At 39.1% G+C, this 24,904-nt stretch overlaps 1 protein-coding gene across 1 annotated transcript in view; it reads right to left on the reverse strand.

Moving 5' to 3' along the window:
• Positions 1-21,475, reverse strand: part of LOC121423688 (helicase with zinc finger domain 2-like) — a 62,506-nt gene extending 41,031 nt beyond the window's left edge. The window contains exons 1-6 of the mRNA XM_041622847.1: positions 21,307-21,475; positions 20,449-20,647; positions 15,019-15,165; positions 6,774-7,181; positions 4,427-4,663; positions 1,512-1,690 (exon numbers count right to left, since the gene is read on the reverse strand). Coding sequence (XP_041478781.1) covers positions 1,512-1,690; positions 4,427-4,663; positions 6,774-7,181; positions 15,019-15,119 — 925 coding nt within the window. The 5' untranslated portion in view covers positions 15,120-15,165; positions 20,449-20,647; positions 21,307-21,475. The remainder of the gene's footprint in view (positions 1-1,511; positions 1,691-4,426; positions 4,664-6,773; positions 7,182-15,018; positions 15,166-20,448; positions 20,648-21,306) is intronic.
• Between the last annotated feature and the right edge of the window lie 3,429 nt (positions 21,476-24,904).

Below are 24,904 nucleotides of genomic sequence, written 5' to 3' on the forward strand. Positions count from 1 at the left end.
TAATACGGCCGCCTGTAATGTGGAAAATAGAGTTATTGGTCAAGAGAGAAAAGTGGAAGTTGGCGACTTCACCCTTGACCTTCTGACCTCACAGACAATGGAATTCCTGGGACCCATGCTAGTACCATACCCACCAAATTACATGAGCCTAGGTTAAGTTAAACTGAAGTTATCGCATTTACAAGCACTGCAGAAGGGTAAGATGAAAACATGTCAGTGTGACCTTGACCTTTGACCTTTTGACATTAAAATCGATAGGCTTCCTGGGATCCATGCTTGTATCATACCCACCAAATTATATGAGCCTAGGTTAAAGGAGAATGAAACCATTTGAACAAGATAGCTTGTGTGAAAACAGAAAAATCAAAGAAACAGATCAACAAAAGTTAGAGAAAAATCGGACAAATAATGAGAAAGTTATGAGCATTTGAATATTGCGATCATTAATGCTATGGAGATAGCAAATTGGCAATGCGACAAAGATGTGTGATGTCACTTGTGAACAACTCTCCCCATTACTTAAGCATATATTTCACTTGAATTGCCTCTTTTATCACATCTATCCATAGATCATGTGTTCTTTCTACATGAGGGCATGTATTACATATTTTTTAAGAATACATCATGGATAAAGAGGTTGTATCATCATTAGAAAAAGCAAAAAGAGACATTTTGAGGGTATTTTATAGCCCACCAAAGGGAAAGTTGTTCATCAGTGACATCACACATCCTTGTCGCATTGCCAATGGGAGGATCTCCATAGCATTAGTGATTGCAATATTCAAATGCTCATAACTTTCTCATTATTTGTCCGATTTTTCTCAAACTTTATTTATTCTTATTCTTTGATTTTTCTGTTTCTACACAAGTCTATTTGTTCCAAAGGTTTCATTCCCCTTTAAGTCAAACTGAAGTTATCGTGTTTACAAGGACTGCATAAGGGTAAGATGAAAACTGAAATCAACTATCATATGGCCCCAAAATTACTGCTATCTTTTTATTCACGGACATTTTGTAGGATCCCCATCAAATGTACTTCAAAAAAATTTGGTATCGCATTTTTTCCTTATGTATTTTATTGTTTTTTTTTCACTTCCTTAAATATGCATTTCTATGTTTTTCGACTTTTTGTTTTTCATTGTTTCATCAATGGAAATTGTGGCAGACTTAATTCTGATCACAAACAAGACCAAATTAATTAAGTTTAATCAGTAAAATTAGAAATAATGATTCATTTATGAATTTTGGCTGAATATACTATTGTTATTTTATTTCTACATGAATTCATATTTTTGAGCAGTTTTGGGTCTGACATGCACTTACATAATGTTGCATAATTTCGTGACCGCCTACCCAGGCATCGCAAATTTGGTCTCAAAAGTTTGAAAAATAGATTTGAAAATAAAAAGTCAGTGAGCAACGCGGTTGAAAAATTTCGCGTGGCAGATATATCATGAAAAATGTAGAGGGGGTGGAATCCCCCCCCCCCCGTCTTTTCGGGTTAAACGTACCTTGACATTCCTCTTCTGTGGGCAAACGTGGTCCTTCAGCATTGATAAGCATGTACTTCTTCACTGTTTCACTTATGGTATTCAGTTTCCGCATCGTTGTATAGATCCTCACCATCCAGATATCAGTTCTATCTTCACAAAACTCATGAAGATATTCTCTGATATAAAGATCAGCAGCACTGTATATGAAAGCACAGGACAGGAAGTAACAAATATTATTTACAAGTTCCAAGAACGCCAACAGTAATTTTGAGCTCTGCAAATGGATGAAATACATCTGACTTTAAATGATAATGAAATAAGAATGATATTGTCTAATAAAGGAGCAACATATAAAACATACTGTAGGGGAGAACTGGGGAATAATTTTGATATTCATAAATATCATGAAGTCCAAAAAATATCAGTATCAATTTTAAACTGTACAGTGTGGCATAAATGACAATAAGCTGTCAATACACAGTCTAAAAGCTAAGATGAATGAATAAAAGCCTCCCCCCACAACAAAAATAAATAATAATGATAATAATAACTTAAAATTACTTAAAAAGTTGAATCAAGATATGAATTTAGTCAAGAAAAAAAGGTGCACACAGGAAATATCAGACCTTCATTTTTGAGGAGCGCGATCGCGCCGGCACTCCTACCAGTCAAGGAAACTCCCGCTTTTGCGAGAGCGACAGAATCTCGATAAACAGGGATTTGTGGTCGCATGACGTAATCTTTTAGGATCTCACCGAATAGCTTTCCTGTACAAATTGAATGGGGTTTTTTGACATACCCTCACTAAAAAATTCATATAAAAAAAGCACCACGGTGGCGGATTTTTATTTTCAAATATGTTAAAGAAAACTAAATTTCTCATCTATATTCCAAAAAATAGAATTCGCCACCGTGGTGCTTAGACGCTATTGAAGAAAGAAGACACATTTATGCTGAAAAAATGCAAGCAAAAGTTCTCGTAAGAGGAGGTTAGTCTCTGCGTTCAGCCTTTGTGCCGCGATACTCCGCTACATGTTGTAGCCGAACGTGTAGTATGTGTGTGTGTACGTGTATTGCGTGTACAAAGTGTGCATAGAGCTATGGTACTACCACTACCATGGACATTCCATGATCATGCTGAAAGTTATTTTGGGTACGGCATTACGTAATATATGATAAGAAAGACTCGGAAAATATATTCGTTCCTATGGTAATAACCTCTAACCAGCTCTCCGGCGGTTTAGTGCTATGGAAAATGGATATGCAGTTCTCGATAATGTTCATAATCTAAACCATTGATCTCACACCTGTTCACTGCTAGCATGGATCATGTCGAATGGAGAATGGTCATGATCATAATGACATCATGATAATTATTCTCATCTGGGCTGGACGTTTGAGGGAAGTTTGGACATGGATCGAGCTGACAGGCAGACTTTTATAATGCACTTGATTTGGTGACTTCTAGCCCCAATACTTTGCAGTATGTATGTTTTGAAGGTGAATACAGTATACTTTTTTCCAATTTGTTGGCTTCGTCAACCAGCCAATGATTGTTTTAGGACAGACCTGTATTCGGCATGTTTTGAAATTGCATATCGACTTAATAATTTCCATGACTTCCGCCGGCACTAGTAGTGGAAATAATATTATAATGAATTGATTATGGATTGTGCATCAGATCATAAGCTGAAGATGAATGCTGAGGTGGAATTAACATGAAAGTTGGATATTACGGATATGACGGTGGATCCAAAAATATGGTCTAATTACGGTACATTTAACGTCAGGATTAAGGGTAAGTGATGAACGAAAATCAAATTGAATGCTTGACAATAAATAAGAGAGAGAAAGAGAGAGAGGGGGAGAGAGAGGCACATGTTCTAAAGATAACAATGTCCAGAAAAATGCACGGTTGTATCATGGAGCTAACAGCTCTATGGTTGTATACACGCGTACACATTTTCACCGCTCTTACCGAGTGTTCGCACACATACATAAGGGTCTGAAAACAACCGAGAAAGACTACACAGGGCGAAGGTTTTCAGCGGTGATTCACGCTTCGGTGAACGCAACTATCTCGAAAAAGGGACATTTCAAACGATCTCGGAAAAGCGGGAGTTTCCCTGACTGCCTACAGCGCTCCTAAAAAAAAATAAGGAGAGCAAAAAATCGCGCTCTTAAAAAAAAAGAAATTGAAAAAAAAATGCTAAAATTTCACATTTCACATCTTTAAATCCGTGAAATGGCCTTCTATTTTAATAATTCCTTGAAATTACTTTGATTTAGTTGAAAACTATCAGAAAAACGAAGAATATTCATCTCTTTCCCCGACTCTGATTTTAATTTAAACTCGGTAAATATTGCAGTCCCATGTAGTCCCATATGTAGATTTTCATGGCAACACCATGGAAGTCTACATGTGGGACTACAATATTTACCGAGGTAAGTTCAAATCAGAGTCGGGAAAGAGGTGAATATTCTTCATTTTTCTGATAGTTTTCAACTAAATCGAATTAATTTCAAGGAATTATGGAAAAAAAAGGCCATTTCATAGATTTTTTTTTATTATTTTTTTTAGCAGGAGCGCGTACGACATCTTGTAAACGTATTGATGTGACCCAGGCCTTGTTTCACCACAGATTTATTAATAGCTCCACATCTATTGCATATACAATGTTAAGAAAAGTCTACAATTTATCATGCATGTATTGTAATGAATTGATTTGAGCTCCTCATGGAGAGCGATTCTGAGGAGCTCAATTGAGCTCCTCAAAAAAATAAGGAGAGCGATTTATTGAGCTCCACAAAATTATAAACGTAAAGGTCTGAAATATAAAATTATTCACGAAATTCACAACATGCTTTTGTATCAATGGGGTCAATTTAGCCCCTCCCCCCCCCCCCTCATTATTAATAATTTTAAGACACACCTATTTGAATGAGTGCATATCAGAAATTTTGCATCTTTTCTCTCTGTAAGCGTTCTCTGTATTGCATTGGCCAGCGTATGCGTCTTTCCTGTTCCGAAGGGTCCAAGAATCATGGTTGGACCGCTGTAAGATGTAGCTTCTTTTTCAGCAGTTCCTAATGACTTGATAAGACGAACCACCTGCTCTTGTCGTAGGTTCAGACCCTCATGGCAGTCATCCTCATCTACTTCTGGAAACCTGTCTCATCATCAAAATTTATATTTTAGATTTGGATACATGTATTTCCTTCGGGATTACCATTTTAGTGTGTAATTTATATTTGTATGTTTGTTTTTGATCTTTTTGTTAAGTTCAATTACAACACTGCCAATCTTAATATAAAAAAAAAACTTATTGTCTAATACTTTTTCTTTCTTTTATCAAGCCTTTTTCTTCTCTTAAACACTTTGAAAAACATACCAAAATTTCAATATCCTACATGTATATCTAGGGGGGAACCCTATTTTATGTCACTTTCCACTTACGGATTCCTACTTAACATAATAAAATCCTACTAATTTGTAGCTCTGCACTTACATTTCCATGTTCATGTTCAAATTAAAACTAGATAATTCTCATCTGCTTAGTCAAACTATTTCCTCCACCAATGCCTTATCTGAAGAACATACATGTATATATCATCACATTAAACTTTCAAATTTTGAAGAAAAAAAATATATACCAGTAATCTTACCAGATATTCCCACGTTCATACACAAGACATGTTAAAATTTGATTTTTCTTTCAATTGTGATCTTTTAAGTTTACATCATATAATTTTTATCTGTGATCTTAACGCTTTGATTCCTAAATTATTTGGGACGATCTTGACCCTCACCCTAAAATATTTACAGATATCAAGATTATCTGCAAAATGAATAAATACATGACATTTGAAATAGATGATCTCCCATTTCTGAAATTACTTCATTTTCAAAAAGGTCACCTGATATCTAAAACTAATGCTTTTTGAGTCACATGACTTGAAGCCAGTATTCCTTCTTGTAGGGTATACCAGGTTGCATATCCCTGGGTATACTTTGTATGTGCATTCACGGTGAAGCTAGCTTTGTAGGTTCAAATAGACTGGGCTATTTCGACGCCTAAGAAGACTGGGGGGGGGGCTGATTCAGCCCCCCCCCCCCCTTATGATCTCGGCCGTCGATCGCGCGATCCCGACGAAAATTGGCACACGCATTACCCATGGCATTACCTACAAAAGTATAACATCAAATTCTGCAAAAAATCTCATATCTCATTAATTATGCTTATTTATGCATAAAACCATAAGTTTGCTCTAATTAATAAAATAATACCCCTGAAATGCTAATTTTTGTTTCACATACTGTAGATAGGCATCTGATCAAATTTATTTTTCAAAAAATTGAACATCACATTTATTTTCTTATGTATTCTATTGTTTTCTAAATTTCTTATGTATTTCTTTGTTTTTCGACTTTATTTTTTATTATTTTTTTCATGGAAATTGTCGGGGACTTTATTTTGACCATTAAAAAAAGATAAAATTAATTAATTTTAAGTAGTAATAAGAAAAATAATGATACATTTATGAATTTTGGCTAAAAACACTATTTGCATTGGATTTGTACACAAATTCATGTTTTTGAGTAATTTTGGGTCTGCATGCACTTACAAAATGTTGCGTAATTTTGGAACCGCATACCCGGGGGTCACAATTTTGGTCTCAAAAGTTGCGCGAGACTTGAAAGTAAAAAGTCAGCGAGTGACGCGGTCAAAAAAATTTGCGTGGCGGATTTATCGCGAAAAATGTCGAGGGGGGCGGAATCAGCCCCCCCCCCCCCACAAGTCTTTTTAGGGTTAAGAACCTTTGAGCACCCACCCAAAAAAAATGAATAAATAAATGATACTAATTACAATAATCTAATCACTGTCCTTTCCCATCTAGTAGATTTGAAATTGACTCACCAACATTCATTAGTTTTGTTCTTTTTGTTGTTGTTTACAACAAGCCATTTTCTTGAATTCAATGACCTCTATAACCTTTGACATTGAAACCAAATATCTCATAGGATCATAGTCATTACCAAATGCTTACGTTAGACAACTTCAAAGTTGATCCATTGTACAGTTTAATCACTGCGAGAACCTACATTTGGTTTACATTTTGTATCCTGATATCCATTTCATATCATCTGTGAAAATTGATTAGCCTCATGACCCAAACTTCATACCATAGAGCCTGACAATATAAACAAACACAATGTGTGGAAATGTGTGGTGCAATCTAGCTTCTACGATGAAGGTGATACTATAACAAAACACTTACCTATTGGGCTGCTGTCCCTGGGGTAGCACAGTGTCCATACATGTCACTCTGTCAACAGCATGGTGCATCCGCAAAAACCGCTGACGACTAATGCAACATTGAAAGGTCACTGGAACATCTCTATTAGCCTTCAAATGAAGCTGCTTCACACATGCTTGACCTAGGGATACCACAATGACATCCTCCTCAAACTGAACCTTTGGAGCCTCGTACACATCTTCAGACTGCTCGTGAAATTTGATGAAGACGGTCTCAACCAACTCGTGGACAAGACGGGAAGTTTCTGAATCGTCATGAAGTGGCTTGTCAAGGGAGATAGTCCCAAACAGTTCTCCTACTGGGGCACTTATGAGGGAATCTTCCAGTTGAACTTGCTGGGATACTTTTATCTTGGTAACTGTTCGGTACCTTCAAAGCAAGGAAAATTAGAGTGAATTAACTAATAGTAACAAACAGAACAAGTGGAACGCCTCTGGCAGTCTCGCCCCTGCATTACGCGGTTTGATATTCATTGATCCTATAGACCTTTTTACCTTGGTCATGTGACGTGAAACTCCGGTAGGATTTTCAGCGATATACCACTACCCTAATGTCTAAGTATCATGAACTAGGTCCATATACTTTCTAAGCTATGATGACATTTCACAAACTTAACCTTGGTTAACATTTCAATGTTGACGACGCCGCTGCTGTCTCCATCCGATAAGCGTTGCCTATAGTCTGCCTATGCTAGGCAGGCGAGACAAAATTTAAAAGTATATGTACATCCAATCAATAGATGGTGCGATCTCTTTTTGTTGACGAAGGGAAATCTACTATCAGCCTCCAGTCATGTAATTATCAGCTAATAGAACAGTCACATGGCACTGACAAATGGTAACATGTTTTGGGGGGTTTCTTGCATCAAATGAAAAAATTAACCACATCAATTTAAAGCCTAGATGAGATTCACACTGGCAATTCCATTCTATTTCCTTGTCTATCAAGACATTATTTACTGCCATCTTGTCAAAAAACCTACAACATAAATCTGTAACACTGGATGAATATATAATCCTGTCGAGGTTGTGGTGGGGGCCTCGGAGGCCCCCCCCCCCCCCATCGATCCGTGCCATATTTTTTACAGGGCCACTCGGTGACTTTTTACTTTCAAGTCTTGAAATTTGCGACGACCGGGTACATAGTTCCGAAATTACGCAGACCAAAATTTGCTCCAAAAACATGATTTTGTGTACAAAGTCAAATGAATGCAAATTGTGTTTTCAACCCATAATCATAACTATGTGATTATTTTTAGTTTTGCAGGTGGAAATGGATTTATTTTATGTTCTTTATGATCTAAAATGAGTCCCTGACAAAGTTCATTGAAAAAACAATAAAAATCAAAAGGCTCAAAACAGAAAAAAATACATAAGAAATTGCAAAAAACAATATAATACATAAGAAATTGTTCAGATACCGCAATTTTTTTCATGTTCATTTGCTGAGAACACCACAAAGAGTTTCTTAACCAAATATGAAAATACTTACCATGATTTTCTTATTAACGAGATAACTGGATATACCCATTTGATTTGCTAGTTCATTACGATTAACTTGCGTGCCGAATATAGAGTACACAATTTTTCCTGCGCGCGCGCTGCATCTCCCTATTAACGCACTATCCCAAGATCATCGCGCAATTTGGCGTCCATATCCTCTCATGAGCCTGCAAGCAAGACATGTTGTCACACAAGGCGAGGGGTAGGAGGGAGGGTTCAAATGGGTATATCCAGTTATCTCGTAAATAAGAAAATCATGGTATTTTCATAATTTACTATCAATAACTGGGATATACCCATTTGATTTGCTAGACCAACACGGATTCAACGTGAAGGGAGGCATGTCTAGACTAAGAAGTGCGTAAAAATAGGGAGATGAAGACACGAAGGCCGTTGCCTTAAGGACAGAGGAGGCAAATAAAGCCTCATGTGAAGAAGTCCTTAAGAACAAGGAAGTGAAGGAAAGAGGAGCGTCAATAGGCGGTCCTCAAGAAGTCGTAAACGACGATTCCATAGAAAGAGCCCAAGAAGAATGATACTAAGTATCATGGGCCCTCGGCCTAGTGTCAGGAGAACAACATCACCAGCTGACTAGATCGTAAGATTCGGATTTTGTTGAAAATTTCAACAAGAATCGTGATCGGAAAACTGAAGCTTTTAAGGCTCAGTAAGTGATCAATCGATCAATCTGAGAAGGCGAGATATCTCAGAAGCCTCCGCGTGGGAGAAAGCGCCCAGAATTCGATATCTGTCTCAAATGCGTGAGGGCAGAACATCTGCAGAATTCTGATAGAGGGCTGTGGCAGAACGTTTCTAGCGGTCCGAAAGGGACCTGGAACGACGGAGAGTAAGGTTTAAGAAAACCACTCGTAAGGCAGTCAAGTGTCGAGAAAGCGACTGAGTGCCATCCTGTTAATAAGAAAATGCCGCGGACCTCCTGCCTATGTAGAATAGAGCAGTCTGGTCAAAACAGCTCAACCGGGCGTGTCAGAGAAACAGCGCGGTACACATCACGACAAAACAAGTGTGATAGACCGAGTGATCGAGAGAGAACTCAGGATCCCCTTTCTCCCGTACTGATTAAAGCACCCGCCTGAGGGTGCAGCGCCCGCGGTGGAAGAGGTGGCTTGGCTCAAGCCACCATCGCCGAGAGAGCCCGTAAGGCTAGGCTGCGATGGATGTCCGCTGGGCGGGGAAATCCCTAGCAGCAGCAAGCGTACGCCAGAGGGAGCTGGCGAAAAAAGTCTCTGTCATGATCTTACGTGTAAACGACAATCAAGAGATGCTCTAAACCAACAGACATCGCCAGATATGATACCTCAACAGTTACGTTCCGAACGGAATCGAATGAGGTAGCAACGGCCCTGTCCTATCAAGTTAGGGACGGAAACTGGCTAAGAGTGTCGATGTCCTCGCTTGAAGAAACAAGCGAAGGAGTAAGGAGACTTGAGGAAAGTAATCACAAAAATTTCCTTCAGTCTGCGGTGAGAACCAGTTGTTTATGAAAACAGCCACAAGGCCTGGTTTCTCTGGTGATCGTAAGAGCAAGCACCGCCGGCGCCGGTTGCGGCAGCGTGGAACAGTCCGATATCGGTAAGATAAGGAGTTCCGAAAAGCTGCGGGGGGCGGCAAAAATGACGCCCTAAGCAGCGGGGGATGAGAATCTAAGTTTCTAAAAGAAGAACTCCAGTGAAGTAAATCACTTACATGGAGAGACTCATCCACAGTCGGCCCGAGAGAAAGCGGGTCGTAGTGATCGTGGTTGGGCAGGCATAAGCATACATCCATCCACGGTTACATCATCCTCGGTCGCGCGGTGACCATGGCCACATGCATTGCATGGAAGGAGGATGAAAGCAGCATGCGAGGCGACTCGAGTGTGCCGAGTGAAAAGGCTTCTAAAAAGAAGACGATTCGACAAACGGGCACGGTAAAAACATCGACCGTAGCCCACTCCACACAAGGAGGAAACGGCGGAGACGCCCGCAAGCTTGACCCACATAGAGGGCAGTCTATAAGATAGACTGTTAGAGCTCGACCGATGGCCTGGCGGCGAACAGTTTGGTGTAAACTCGCCGACCCGGCACGGTGGGTGTGCCCAGAAAGTAGGCATAGAAATGCCGACAGAGAATCCTGGGGCTTTAAACAAGCCTGAACGCACGTACACAGCCAACAATCTCATGAGATATACGGCGGTTTCTTTCCTCCGAGATGATGCTTACCCGACCGGGAAAGACTCGGGGAATAGCTGTGAATGTCAACAGGAGGGATATCTAGCATATGAATAGCTGATTCCCTCCAGGTATTCGGTGCGGGTGCTGCCGGCGGTGTCCGGGGGACGACCGGTGATGGCAGCTCGGGCAGGGCTCGTACGAGCCGCCCGAATACGAGACAAATAGGTTAAAATAACCATAATGCACCAGGTGGTGAAGGCATAGCGATTACTAAGCACAGGAGAACTTTTAATCGCCGTGACATTCAGATCCGATATACATACTCATAAGCTCGGAGAGCTACGAGATAGTGAGACATACCGCTGAGCGGTGATGGTGCTCATATCGGAGTCGCCCTCTCTACAGCGGCGATCGCTGGAGGACGGGTGTCTGTACTAGCCCTGACTCTGACCTTACAAGAGTAGGAGTTGAGTAAGACAGGGCACCCTTACTTTCGAATAGAAAGTGAGGTTCAGGCCAAAAACCGACAGTCCCGTCGCCTGGGCAGACGGTCCACGGGCGTGATAGGTTGCCCTCTCAAAAGCAGCCAAACATTCTCATGAGAGAAGGGCGGCATGCGGTATGTAAGAAATCCTTACCTCCAATCTACAGGCCCGCTTAGGGGGTAGAATGGAGAGAGTTACCGCTGAAACAGCCGTAGCCGTACGAGAATTTGACGTAGAGGGCGAATTCGGGAGTACCTGCATAATAATGGGGGATACCCATGCAGGTAAACTCGCCGATGGCTCCCCGGAGTGCGGGTTGGCGAGAGAAATCTCAATCCGCTCAATACCCGACACCGGCAATAAGACCGCGGCGGTCTTATAATGACGGAGAACACGAGGGTAAGAACTCGTAATGCTCGGGACGCATAGATGCAACCCGTACGGATGCAACGTCCAGTCGTCGGTCACCGAGAGCTTGCCGACATGTTGATGCTTGAAAGCCGTATGTCGGAAGCACCTGCATAGAAACGGGGGTCACCGTATAGGTGAACAGCGTTTCAATAAATGCCCGGTGTGAGAGGACAGGTGATTGCTTGAACCACACAGTGCTTAGCAAGGCGGCTGAAGCTGATATGAAGCGTGGGTGAATTACCCGCACTGCATGCTCATGGTAGTATGAAACAACATGAGAGTTGCGACGCCTGACCCACAATTATATGGAGTCTGGTGACATAATGGAGGGCGACGCCCGTATGTCGATAACACCTGTGTATTAGCGGGAATTTCCCTTGCAGGTGTGTGAGCCGGCGAATCATGATATTGCTGGTGACTCTCCGAGGTGCGAGATGGCGACTGTCTGCTTGACCTGCCCGGTGCTCGATACGGCGGTTTTAGCTGACAGGGAGTATGGAGATAAAGATCCGTGATACTCGAGGGCGTTCTGTTGTAACATGAAGTTACGACGCCTGGCCATCGGCACAAGAATCAGAAAGATAGGTCTGTCCGCAAAGCGGGATTAGCGACCAAGAATTTCTTCTTCTTCTTCTTCTTCCTCTTCTGAGCGGCCCCCGCCGGGGGGGGGGGGCAGAAGAGGGCACAAGAGACAGGGAGGGGGACATGATATCTCGCATGAGAAAGTCACCCAATCTGATCAAGCCGTTCAGGCACATGAACGCAATTTCATGGTTCCACCTTAAAGGGCACGCGGACGCAATTCCACGGTTCCACCCTGATCAGTTAATCGTGAGATTGACGGGGTCAAGCTCACGTGTCTCTAGCAACTAGGGGCTGGTAGCCCTTTGCTAATGCTCCCTGACGGTGGCTGACAAAGCATCGAACCTAGTCTGTGCCAGGAAAAGAGTCCCACGCTCTTAACCTGGACTTGTCGGACCCGATAGCCGGTGGGTCAAGCAGCCCTGGAGGAGTGAGGTTTTCTATACTAGTACAACACTCCCCAAGTAGGTTCAGGTCCCGTCGAGGGAGCCTTGGCTATCACCTTTCAGGCACGTGGCCGCTGCGCCACGGTTCCACACTGAAACGCTCGGGCACGTGGACGCAGTTCCACGGTTCCACCCTGTTGGGCACGTGGACGCAACTCCATGGTTCCACCCTTCCTTTTCCAGGGCACGTGGACGCAAACCACGGTTCCACCCTAAAGAGCCCCACGCAAAGGGTCTCGCTCTCTTGCCCTCATACTCACCGCCGCTGATCACAGGGACAATACCATGTCTGGTTCTCTCCCAGCGGCAGGTTGGAGTCATCAAGAGATGAGTCGAAGAGCTCATCTACCTGGTAAGTTCTTAGCTGAAAAGAACAAGTAGGGGCGAAAACAGAGAGGGGGTGGAGGGGTGAGTGGACAAGAAAGGTGACAAAATAAGATCCATACCAGAAATTATTAATCAAATTAATAAGTCAGTTAAAAAACAGGATCACCTTCTTAAACTTAGTTAAGAAAACAAAGTTAAGTTTTTTTTTTAATTAATAACACGAGCGGGCAGGGCTTGACATGACGTTAATTAATTAAAAACAGAAAATGTCTAAGTCCAAGACGAAGAGCAGGATCAGCTAAGAAAAAAAAACAAGGATTTTTTTTTTTTTTTTTTGACAAGGGTCGAAAAAGAAACAAGTAATAGGCGGCAAAAGGACGCCCTAAGCTGATCTGTTTTTTTTTAATAAAATAATTATTAAAATTAATTAATAATTAAACAATTAACCAAAAGGTTAATCAACAATTGATCAATTAATCAATTAAGAATAAAAGATTGATTGGAACCTAAGAGAACAATCAACCAACTCAAAACAAGAACAACAAGTTGAAAACAAGTTTGAGAACAAGAAGGGCGATTAATTAACAATTAATCAAAGGTTGAATAACAATTGATCAATTAATCAATTAAGAATAAAAGATTGATTGAAACACAAGAGAACAATCAATCAACTCAAAACAAGAACAACAACAAGTTGAAGACAAGTTTGAGAACAAATAAAGGGCGACGCCCCTACCTGTCCAGCATAGCCTAAGCTGTGGAGAGGAAAATAAAATTAATTCAATTCAAGACGAGGCAAAGGAGCAAGTCAAGAATTAAAAGAATCAATTAATTAATTAATTAATTAACTAATTAATTCAATTAATAAACACAAGAACAGAGGATTAATTGAAACAAAAGAAACAAAAGTACAATCAACTAATTCGAAACAGGAAACAAAGAACCTGAAACGAGACTGAAATACGACGCTCCTGACATCCTACAGAACCTATCTGTGGAGAAATATTTCAAATAAATTCACGACGAGAGTCGTATAAACGAAGAAGTCAGTGAATAAAAAGAATTAAAGGAATTAAAAAGGAGCGAAGTCAACGCCCGTGACACGCAGGAAGGCGCGGAGCTATGGGGCGGAGAAGTGAAGACAACCCGCCTGTTGAGAAACGTATCTTAAAAAACAAACTCACGAACAAAAAACGTGAAATAAATATCACGGAAGCTCCGCGCGACGGGATAATCTAACAACAATCTTAAATTAAAGAAATAAGATTGAAATAAGGGAAGTATGCACAATAAAGGTATCCAAAAAGCAAACAGAATTGCAATTTTGGGAGTGTACTTAGCTTTGCGACTGAACTCGACCGCAGGCGAAAGTAAAAGAGGATATGGACGCCAAATTGCGCGATGATCTTGGGATAGTGCGTTAATAGGGAGATGCAGCGCGCGCGCAGGAAAAATTGTGTACTCTATATTCGGCACGCAAGTTAATCGTAATGAACTAGCAAATCAAATGGGTATATTCCAGTTATTGATAGTAAATAATGAGAACATTTGAAACTTTAATCAGGGGAGGATAAAGAATGATTTTGCATAATAATTAGCAGTTTGAGCACTTACTTTACATACAGCATTGAGTATTGGATATTAGAAAGCTATAAAGTAAGATTATATCCTCAAATTTTCAGCCCATCCAATAGTTGAGATGGTGTTTCATACAAACAAAACAAAAACATGTAGGTATTCTTTTTTCAATGGGCACATTTTGGGATTGTAAAATCTTTCACACTACACCCGTATTGGGTGTACATGCCTTAATATAATTTAATGAAATGGAATAGTGATGTTCACTTTCACTAGGTCCAGATACTTTCTAAGTTATTATATGATGACATTTCAAAAACTTAACCTCCGGTTAAGATTTTATGTTGACACTGCTGCCACCGTGAGAAAAGTGGCGCCTGTAGTCTCACTCTGCTATGCAGGTGAGACAAAAACTGATGATACAATAATTCAATTTAATCAAGAAACAGGAATTGGATTGGATATGTACATGAAGTCACTTTTTTCAGCAATTCAGTGTCTGTCTTTCACTTACAAATCCAAAATCCAGAGATTACAAATTTGGTCTCAAAAGTCGCCTGAGAATTACTAAGCATTATGAATCTTTCACGTTATGGATCCAACACAACAATCTGTAGTTAATTACCACATCAGACTGAAATTACATGAATACTATACATTAATCATCTTAATTTTTCTACAATATAATCCTAAAATCTTACTTGGCCACCAACTCCATACAAGCTCTCTCTTCCTCTGTAAGCATATCATGCATGAATTGTTTGTATGTACTCCGGCTAAGACTTTGTACATCTCCAATCATTGCTGGATCTCTGTTTAGGCCAGGTGTCGGATATTGCTGTTCCAACCTAGTATTAAAATCAAAACATTGAATTATGATCACATCTTCCACAGTCATGCATTCACACAGAACAATTTCTGAGAAGCAATAATACGCGTACATTTTCTTATCTGTTGATCCTTTGAAACTTCTATTTGCTTGTCTTGCAATATTTCACTATTTGGTATAATAAGTTTAATATGAAATACCAGAATGTTAGTTTTCTCCCCATTGTAGTATGACATAAGCTTGATTCCTCTCTGAACATGTGGAATTGAGCCTGTTGAAACCTACTGATCTCTCCCCTATCTGGATGGGAACAATAACGCTGATTGGCCTATTCCGTGTTGAAGCACCGGAAGTTGGTACCTCCGCACGCCGAGTTCCCCCAAAAAAGCCAAAATCGGAGTAGAGTCTGGTTCACGGCAATAGTGTCAATTCTTAATTATACTTACCAGATCAACTCTTATAACAGCACTTTTCAATGTGAATTTATACCTGATACAAAGTTTAAGATGTCGTCCTGTGCCACGTATAATTGCAATTATCGTGACGACCGTGGAAACAGAGAAAAGGGGATTACTTTTCACAGAAGTCTAGCTGGTGAACTGCATAGTTGTAGACTTTATGTAGTCCCATGTGCTCAAATACATGTGTGGTAATTCTAAATTACCAGAGCAAGTTTCCAAAACTTTAAAACTCCAGGGGGAGGGGGTTATCGATTGCTGTGATTTCTCTGGAAGCGCGATGAATTTAAACCATGATTCAAATAAATATTCAGTGTATTAATATTCACAAATGTTACCAAGTTTTATGAGTTTATCAGTCATGTTTGGACAGAAGAATTAAGAATATCATGAGACACGAACATACTGACCGTGTAGCCTGTATTCTGAAACTTGACTTAAGTTAAGACTGAAAATCTGCCGTTTCGGAGGAGTTAAAAAATGATTAATAATTTTATCTTTTATTTGTGAAAGGACAATAAAATTTACAAGCTATAGGAACATGTACGGTAGGACTAGGACTTTAGAGGGCTTATGTAACTTGTGGCATGTGAATTTGTGATATTTCTCTGTCAACAATAGATCGAATTATTTTTTCCAAGAACTCATTTTAAAAAAAAAGTACGTAAAAAAGACATTAAGCTACAGAGACTGAAGACTTCAGAAATTTCACAGAACTTATTTTGAGATGCCGAATGTCTTCCAAGAAAAAAATGTCTCGGTGGAGCAAAAAAAAGGGGGGGGGGGTTATCAACCAGAAATTTAGGGGGAGACGCAAGAAAAATAATCTGACAAGCATCAGAAAAATGTTATCAACCAGAATTTTAGGGCGGACCACAACGATTTTAGGGGGGTCCACCTGAATTTAGGGGGGATGCAGAAAAAAAACTGACAAGCAAAAAGAACAAAAAAAGTTGTCAACATAAATTTTTAGGGGTCTGTCCCCCACCTAGAATTTAGGGGGACAAGATCCCCCCCCCCCCCACTGCCTATATAAACAAACTGGGTATAGGATAATTGAAGAGGGCGGTCGATCGATGTGACAGAAGGAGAGAGAGAGAGAGAACGGGTCAAATCCACCTCAGAAAAATGTTGATTTGAATCAATAGAGAAAAATCAGACAAGCACAATGCTGAAAATTTCATTAAAATCGGATGTAAAATAAGAAAGTTATGACATTTCAAAGTTTCGCTTATTTTTTTTTAATAGTGATATAAACGAGCCAGTTACATCCAAATGAGAGAGTCGATGATGTTACTCAATATTTTCTTTTGTGTTTTATAGTTTGAATGATACAATATTTCAATTTTTACGATTTGACGATTAGGACCTCCTTGCCGGAAGCACAAAATGTTAAAATAATGGAATAGTAATTGAGATTTGCATATAACTGTTTTGTGAAATGAAACTTTAAAATGCCATAACTTTCATATTACAACCGATTTTGATGAAATTATTTTCAGTGTTATGCTTGTTGAATTTTTCTCTTTTTATTCAAATCAAGTTTTTGTTGGGGTGGACTTGTTCTTTAAATGGAAACGATTATTTGAATAGAGAGAAAAAACACACAATAATGCTCAAAATCAGAAGTAAAATATGAAAGTTATATTTTTAAAGTTTCAATTAAGCGATTAATTTTTCGGTGTTACACTTTTTTTTTTTTTTTTGGGGGGGGTGGGGTGGACTTAAATTAAAGGGGGTTTCAAGCCCAGCGTTATAAGCTTGCATAACCTAGAAAGTCCTCGCCATGTCGATCCTAAGATGTTATTTGGCAAACCTCCAAAATACCCCTAGACAAGTCAAGGATTTCATATATTCCTCCTTAGGTGAAAAAGGCACCAACCCCTTAAAAATTACGTTTCCGAAATGTATACTGGGAAAGTACCATGGTTTCAATAAAATTGCGAATTCTGGCACCTTAAATATATGAAGTTTTGTATGAAAAGCAATGAGAGCTTCAGTGTGCAGACAGCTAGCGTATCGCTCACAATGCACATGGTAATGGAGCGATCGCGTTCCTTTTGGGGGAACTGGTATGGCGGACAATAGAACTCGTGGGCTTCAAACAAAGGACCCTCCCCGCATATCCAGTTAGGGGAGAGATCAGTGGTTGAAACCTAATAAGAGTTTTCTTTATATTATTATCAATTCTGCAAATATTGAATTATATATTTATATAATGAATTACAAACAAAATACTGAGCGTGTGACATCATTCTCTATTTTACATGCCGATGTGTTTCTCAATTCCTTTTTTAGCTACATGTCAGCAAAACTTCCAAATATAGTTACCGGTAATATGTTATTTTACATCCAATATTCATGAAATTTTAACCGTAACTAGGCCAAGGTACATGACAGATATGCAGGAGAACAAAGTCACAAAACATTGCGATGAGAGCATTTCACACTGCAAATATATCACATTAAACAACAGGGTAAAACAACAAGCTTAATATTTGTTGGGTTAGATATCTGGGCCCTCTGCAAGACCATAGTATGCTTACTGGACAGTCGAACTATTGCATTGTACATGCATACACAGGCCTATAGCTCAATATGGTCATATTACTGTAGTACATATCTGACCAATGCAGTTTTCACTGTTGCATATCAAATGTTCACCAAGACTATGTATTTAAAGGGGTGGTCCGGGCTGAAAATATTTTATGTAAATAAATTAAAATAAAATTCACTGAGCAAAATGCTGAAAATTTCATCCACATCGGATAGCAAATAGTGAAGCTATTAAATTTTATAGTAACATTTTGTGAAAACAGTTATATGCACATCGTCATGAATATTCATTATGTGGGCTGATGTCACATCATCACTTTCCCTTTTCTTACGTTATTCATAAAATTTTTTTTTCATATTTTCATACATGTATGTAAATGATGTGTCTCCATTATGACAAAATAAGTTGCGGCAATAAATACCTAATGCAAATCATTTATCAATCCTATTGTCTGACCATATACCATGTGACACAATAACATGCAGGTCTCCTCTGTACACCTACAACCCAAGTTTGATTAAAAAGTGACTTACTGTTGCAGAGTAACATGTCATAAGAGAGTCTTGCATGTAAACTTTAACGTTGACCTGAAAATTACCTTTGACCTTTCCATGTAACCTCCGACTGCACCATAAAATGCAGGTCCCCAGGTCCATCTACCATCTAAGTTTGGTTGAAAAATGACTTACAGTTGCGGAGTTAGGTGTCATAAGAGAGTTTTGCATGTAAACCTTAACGTTGACCTGAAAATGACCTTTGACCTTTCCATGTGATCTCAGACTGCAGCATAACATGCAGGTCCCCCGATTCCATCTACCATCCAAGTTTGGTTGAAAAATGACTTACAGTTGCGGAGTTAGGTGTCATAAGAGAGTCTTGCATGTAAACTTTTAACTTTGACCGTACCATGTGACCTCCGACTGCACCATAACATGCAGGTCCCCCTAGTCCATCTACCATCCAAGTTTGGTTAAAAAATGACTTATGGTTGCGGAGTTATGTGTCATAAGGTTTGTAACAGACAGACGACAGCCGACATTTGGATCCCCAAGTCTCGCCCTCACCTCTGGTGGGCGAGACAAAAATGAATAAGTATGACAATTCTTTTTTCAGAAAGGAAAATGTCAGATAAAACATTCATATTCTGCCATGGGTAACATTTCCAAAGGACAAAAACCCTGAAGGGAATAGAGCAAAACTGACTTCTTAGTCCATTCATCTGTTTGTGAACATTTGATGATCTTACTGTTGGTCTCATTCCACAGATCTGCTGTGTTGATTGTCTGCTCTTTAAACTCAAAATCTTTCATTTCACATTGAGAGCCAAAGTTCACAGAGAGCTTCAAGGCAAGGCATGGCCGATCACCTTAATTGTGATTGTGAAAATGTGAAATTATTTTCTCATAAATATTGAGAAGTTTATTCAAACATATTCTGGCAAATATTATACTTAGATAGTATTGGATAGCCTAGAGGGGGATAGAAAGGCCAGGGACTAAACTAGCTTAACTGGCCATGGTCTAAGGGGTGGCTGAATCAGCCCCCTCCCCATGCCATTATGTGCATATCCATATTATCTTTTGATATTAGAGATGGATTATTTTTACCCATTTAATAGCCGGGGGGGGGGGCTATTGTTCGCACGAGCATGGCAAATATTCACACAGGGGTAGAGTGTGATGGAATCTGTAAGGCTGTATGGTTATTTTTCTCAAAAATAACTTTTACAGAATTAACATTGCTAACCTATGTGTACAATTAACTAAACATGGGCCCGTACTGCTAATGTTCCATTCAAAGACTTTCTGAAGTACATGTATTCTGATAATGTCATTTAAACAATTGGTATCGGATTTGTTTTTCCGAAAGCAGTTTTTTTTCTTATGTATTTCGTTGTTTTTTATGGAAATCATCGCCGATACTATTTCATTCATAAATAATGTAAAATCAATTGCTTTTAGTAACTAATAGTAACAAATAATGATATATTTACTACTTTTGGCTTTACACAGCCTTTGCATTGGATTTGCATAAGAATTTACATTTTGGAGCAATTTCAAATCTGATATTAATGTTGCTCAACTTCAGAACTACAAACTCAAGTATTTCAAATCTGGTCTCAAAACTTGCACAATACTTAAAGTAAGCAAGTAGCAAAGTCAAAAACATTTCGTGCAGCAGATTGATCGGTAAAATCTCAAAGGGTCACATATTTCCTCAGGCATTTTAGGGTTATTAAGGTAAAAGAGCTTTTGTATGGTAGTATAATAGAAGTGTATTTTCTCACCAAAGTCAAAGACAAGCCACTGCTTGAAAAGGCCAGAATGTGATGGGATGAAGTTGACAGTAAGCTTGTAATGATCAGAATCATGAACTCTTAGTAGTCCACCTGGACATGTCTGTGGGTGAGACTCATTCTCAGGCTTAGATAGATGGAAGTAAGACCGATGTTCATCATACAGGAGGCCTACTCTCTTCAGTTTTTTCTAACATAAAATATAACAGGATAAGTTTGTTGATCACCTTAAACACAGTATTTGTTCTTTGTCAATCAGAGTCACCAGTATCCTCATATGTGTTGTCATTTGGATATCATGCTACCAGGTATTCAAGAATAAAGGAACCTATCTTCCCAGGAGCTCTTCTCCAGGAAAGTTCTGTCCATCTATCTATATCTCTCTCTACATATCTACAGTATATGATTTTACTACGGGGCTAAAGTGACTACCCCCCCCCCCTTCAGATCTCGGTTGATGGTTGCGCAATGACCAAAAAAATGACTTTCCATATGTGAAAGCCCATCTAAATCTTTTGTAAAGGATCAATAATATGAGGAAGCATCTCAAACATTTCAATCTTACAGAAGTGTAATTACATGTATGGTAGTGTTCTCTTTTATTTGTTTATTCTATGTGAAAATTTGAATTGAATATTATCATTTGAATAGAAATATAACTTTATTATTATTATTATTATCATTATTATCATTATTAGTAGTAGTATTTTATTATTATATGTATTATCATTATCATCATCATTATTATAAAAAACCGCCCTCTGTACTGTTTGTTTTTTCCCGTTTAAAAGATCCATGCAAGCAAAAAAAATAACAACTGATATATTGTACAGACCAGATTAAACATACTTCACTGCTACAATGGAGATCCACATGCCATTGGATTGGATCAACTTCACCAGTATCCTTGGATGAGGTCAATTCTCGTACAACATCTGCAGCAGTTTGGCAATTCAATTCCATCCCAAATATATCCTCTGTTATCTAATGAATCATAAAGGGAAACAAACAGAACGCCTCTGGCAGTCTGAATTATGCAATTCAATATAGTTGCAGTGTTGACTTTGAAAACTCTCATATAATTATTCACAAAATATAATAATAATATAATACTACCTTCACTGACCCTTAAAGACATTTGACCTCAATCATGTGACCTTGGATTTGTGCTGGATGATCAGTGATACGTGATTACTTTGATGTCCACATTTCATGAACGGGGTCCGACCACTTGACCGAAGGTCCACGAGACCGAGGGACCGCGAGACCGAGGGTCCGCGAGACCGAAGGCCCGCGAGACCGAAGGTCCGCGAGACCGACTTTTTTCCCTTCAGCGCGGTCGAGTGGTTTAAGACGCCTCGTTGCAGTGGCGTAACAGGTGCCTGTTAACGAGGGGGGGGGTGCCAAATAATTCCCGGTAACTATATAGAATCATTGGCGTTGCTAGGATTTCATGACTCATGAGAAAGAGACACATATCTCACCAACATATAATGCGAGCACGCGCCTGCTCACCACCGCCCTAGCGGTGGTGCGAAACACGTACTGCGCGCGCGAAACGTCTCTGTAGGGGGGTGTGGTGCAGGGAGGGGGTGTTTCTGCAACTTACAGTATAAACTTACGATCAGAGGCGTCGATCCTGGGGGATGGGGGGCAAACATATCGTTTTACCCCCCCCCCCCCAATAATTCCGGATGTGTAAAAATAAAATAAGATTGTAATGTTAGACAGAAATCGGCAAGCGAAATTGAGATGCACAACTCGTTCTGTATTCAAAATCGTGCTCAAAATATCCGTTTTTCACAGTGGAATATAACAAAATTTTCAGCTCGCGTTTCGCGCTCGCATCACTTCTTTAGCAATAAACCCATACTTTTCATGATTGAATAGGTGAATAGAATGTCCCGTTTTCAGGTAAGCCTAAAAAAAACTCCCGCTTCGATTTGCAATAATATTTGGTTGGATATACATCTTGTTCTTTATTAAAAAGTCCATTAAACTGTCAATTTTTTCAGATCGAAATATCAAAATTTTCAGCTCGCGCGCTTGCGTCAATTGTTCTTTTAGTTACCCATCTCAATCATTGTTACCAAAATGCTTGGAATATCAAGCTTTCAACCGGCAACCGATGAAGGGAAAAAAAGTCGGTCTCGCGGACCTTCGGCCTCGCGGGCCTTCGGTCTCGCGGACCCTCGGTCTCGCGGACCCTCGGTCTCGCGGACCTTCGGTCTAGCGGGCTGTCACCAAAAATCCAAATCTAGATAAAATTCTGGGGTGTCTTTCATTTCGGGATCGAAGTATTCACTGACAGTGTGGAGAAAACGTACCCTCGCAACAGGTTTTGCAAGCAAGTGGAGCTTCACGTGGGAGAGCCAATCACGCCTCTCATACAGACAGTGATGTCATTAAAAAATCCCCAATTTTGCGGACGCAATTCTGCGTGTTTGAAGCATTCAGATAGAGAACTTTAAACTATCAATTAACTGAGTCTCATTGGTCTCCATGATAAATGATGTACACCATCGTGTTCTCCTTATTTTCTCCCTAAATTTGATATATGATTCTCCATTTTTACGATTTTCAATACATTTCTACTTAGACCTTAATCAACTTTCTGGCTCCTCTTGAGTAGTCATCATTCATTGGACAGCTTGTTTTGGCAGCCTCCCTAAGTAGTTTTTATCCACGTCTGTATAGCATGAGGCAGCTTTATCTGTAGAAAGAAAAACATCTACCATTACGATAACATCAACATTAAATAAAAGAAATAAAGGGGTGATCCGGGCTGAAAAATGAAGAGCTTGATAAATAGAATAGAATTCACTGAGCAACATGCCGAAAGTTCATCAAAATAGGATAACAAATAACGAAGTTATTGAATTTTAAAGTTTAGCAATATTTTGTGAAAACAGTCATCATGAATATTCATTAGGTGGGCTGATGTCACATCTCCACTTGTTCTTTTGTATTTTATTATAGGAAATTGAGTTTATTTAAAATATTTCCACCAAGAACTAGAAAAATTGGATTGACAACTGATTTAGTGCATTCGATATAATATTACTGCAACTTATTTCATTATAAGGGAGACATACTCTTCACACAAGTATGAAATAATGAAAAAAAATATGATTTTATGTAATAACATAAAAAAAAACAGAAAGTGGAGATGTGACATCATCAGCCCATCTAATGAATTTTCATAACGACTGTTTCCACAAAATATTGTTAAACTTTAAACTTTGATAACTTAAACATTTTTTATCCGATTTTAAAGAAATTTTCGGCATTTTGCTCAGTGAATTCTACTCTATAAATAAAGATGTATTTTCAGACCAGACCACCCCTTTAAGGTTTTTGCCACCATCTAGATCTCTTTGTACAAGTACATACCTATCCGACCATGTGGTCCTTGCGGCTATCTCTCTTAGCACGTTCTTGCTTATGAAGCAAACTTAGCCGAATATTCAAGAGTGACAAACAATTTAATAATAATATAGGATATTTATATTGCGCACATTTCCACCTTGTTAAGTGCTAAAGGCGCTCCTTTATAATGCAAACAAATTGTCATAAGCACATATTGAAACTTTTTAATAAATAAATTTACCTCTCCTAACAAGGATTTTCAACTTCACTGTATGCCACTGCATGAATACAATCTGCTTAATTTTGCAATTATAATATCAACTGAAGTGAATGCCTACATAATCACCTTTTATGAACTCTAACCGTGTCCTGACATGAACATGGCCTTTTCTGTGTACACCTGTAGTATCTTTCCCACATAATGCTGGACTTGCTGCTCGATCATCCAGAGATCCCTCTTTGAATCTTTAATGAAATGAAATGAATTTGAGTGACATAGTAAAATTCTGTTTGCAGATTAATAAAAATTCATGATGATAAAACTTCTTCATTCCCATATTTCAGTGTTACAATTCAAGTGCAAAGAGTCTTATTTTTTAATAATAAACATAAAGTGAATGAAAACATTAAAAGTAGAGGAGCATTTTAACTTTACTCACAGTCTGTTATTGTCGCTAAAGTCTTTACAATAAAGATTGGACACTTTGCCGACATCGCGTAATGCTTTGCATCGATTTACATGTAAAATAGTCTTTGTGCATAGTCTTTTCTATGAAGTGTCTTTAATATGAAGATAAATCATGCGTCCTTTAGCTAATTAGATAAAAAATTTCGGAAATTTTTATCAACGAAAAGAGAAATTAGCGCTTAAATGAAGCTATTTGAGGGATATTGATGATATTTAGGGTGAATTGACTTCACATCTTTTTGCAAGTTTGTCATGTTCATAGAAGGCCGGACTTGATTTCATAAAACTTTTTTTGAATTTGCGGGATTGCCTATCTCGAGCGAAGTTCATGCAGGCTCCACTCCACTTCACTATCGCTACACTACGCTCCACCTACCCAAACTTGAGACC

The sequence above is a fragment of the Lytechinus variegatus genome, chromosome 1, assembly GCF_018143015.1.
Source record: "Lytechinus variegatus isolate NC3 chromosome 1, Lvar_3.0, whole genome shotgun sequence".
Lineage (NCBI taxonomy): Eukaryota > Metazoa > Echinodermata > Echinoidea > Temnopleuroida > Toxopneustidae > Lytechinus > Lytechinus variegatus.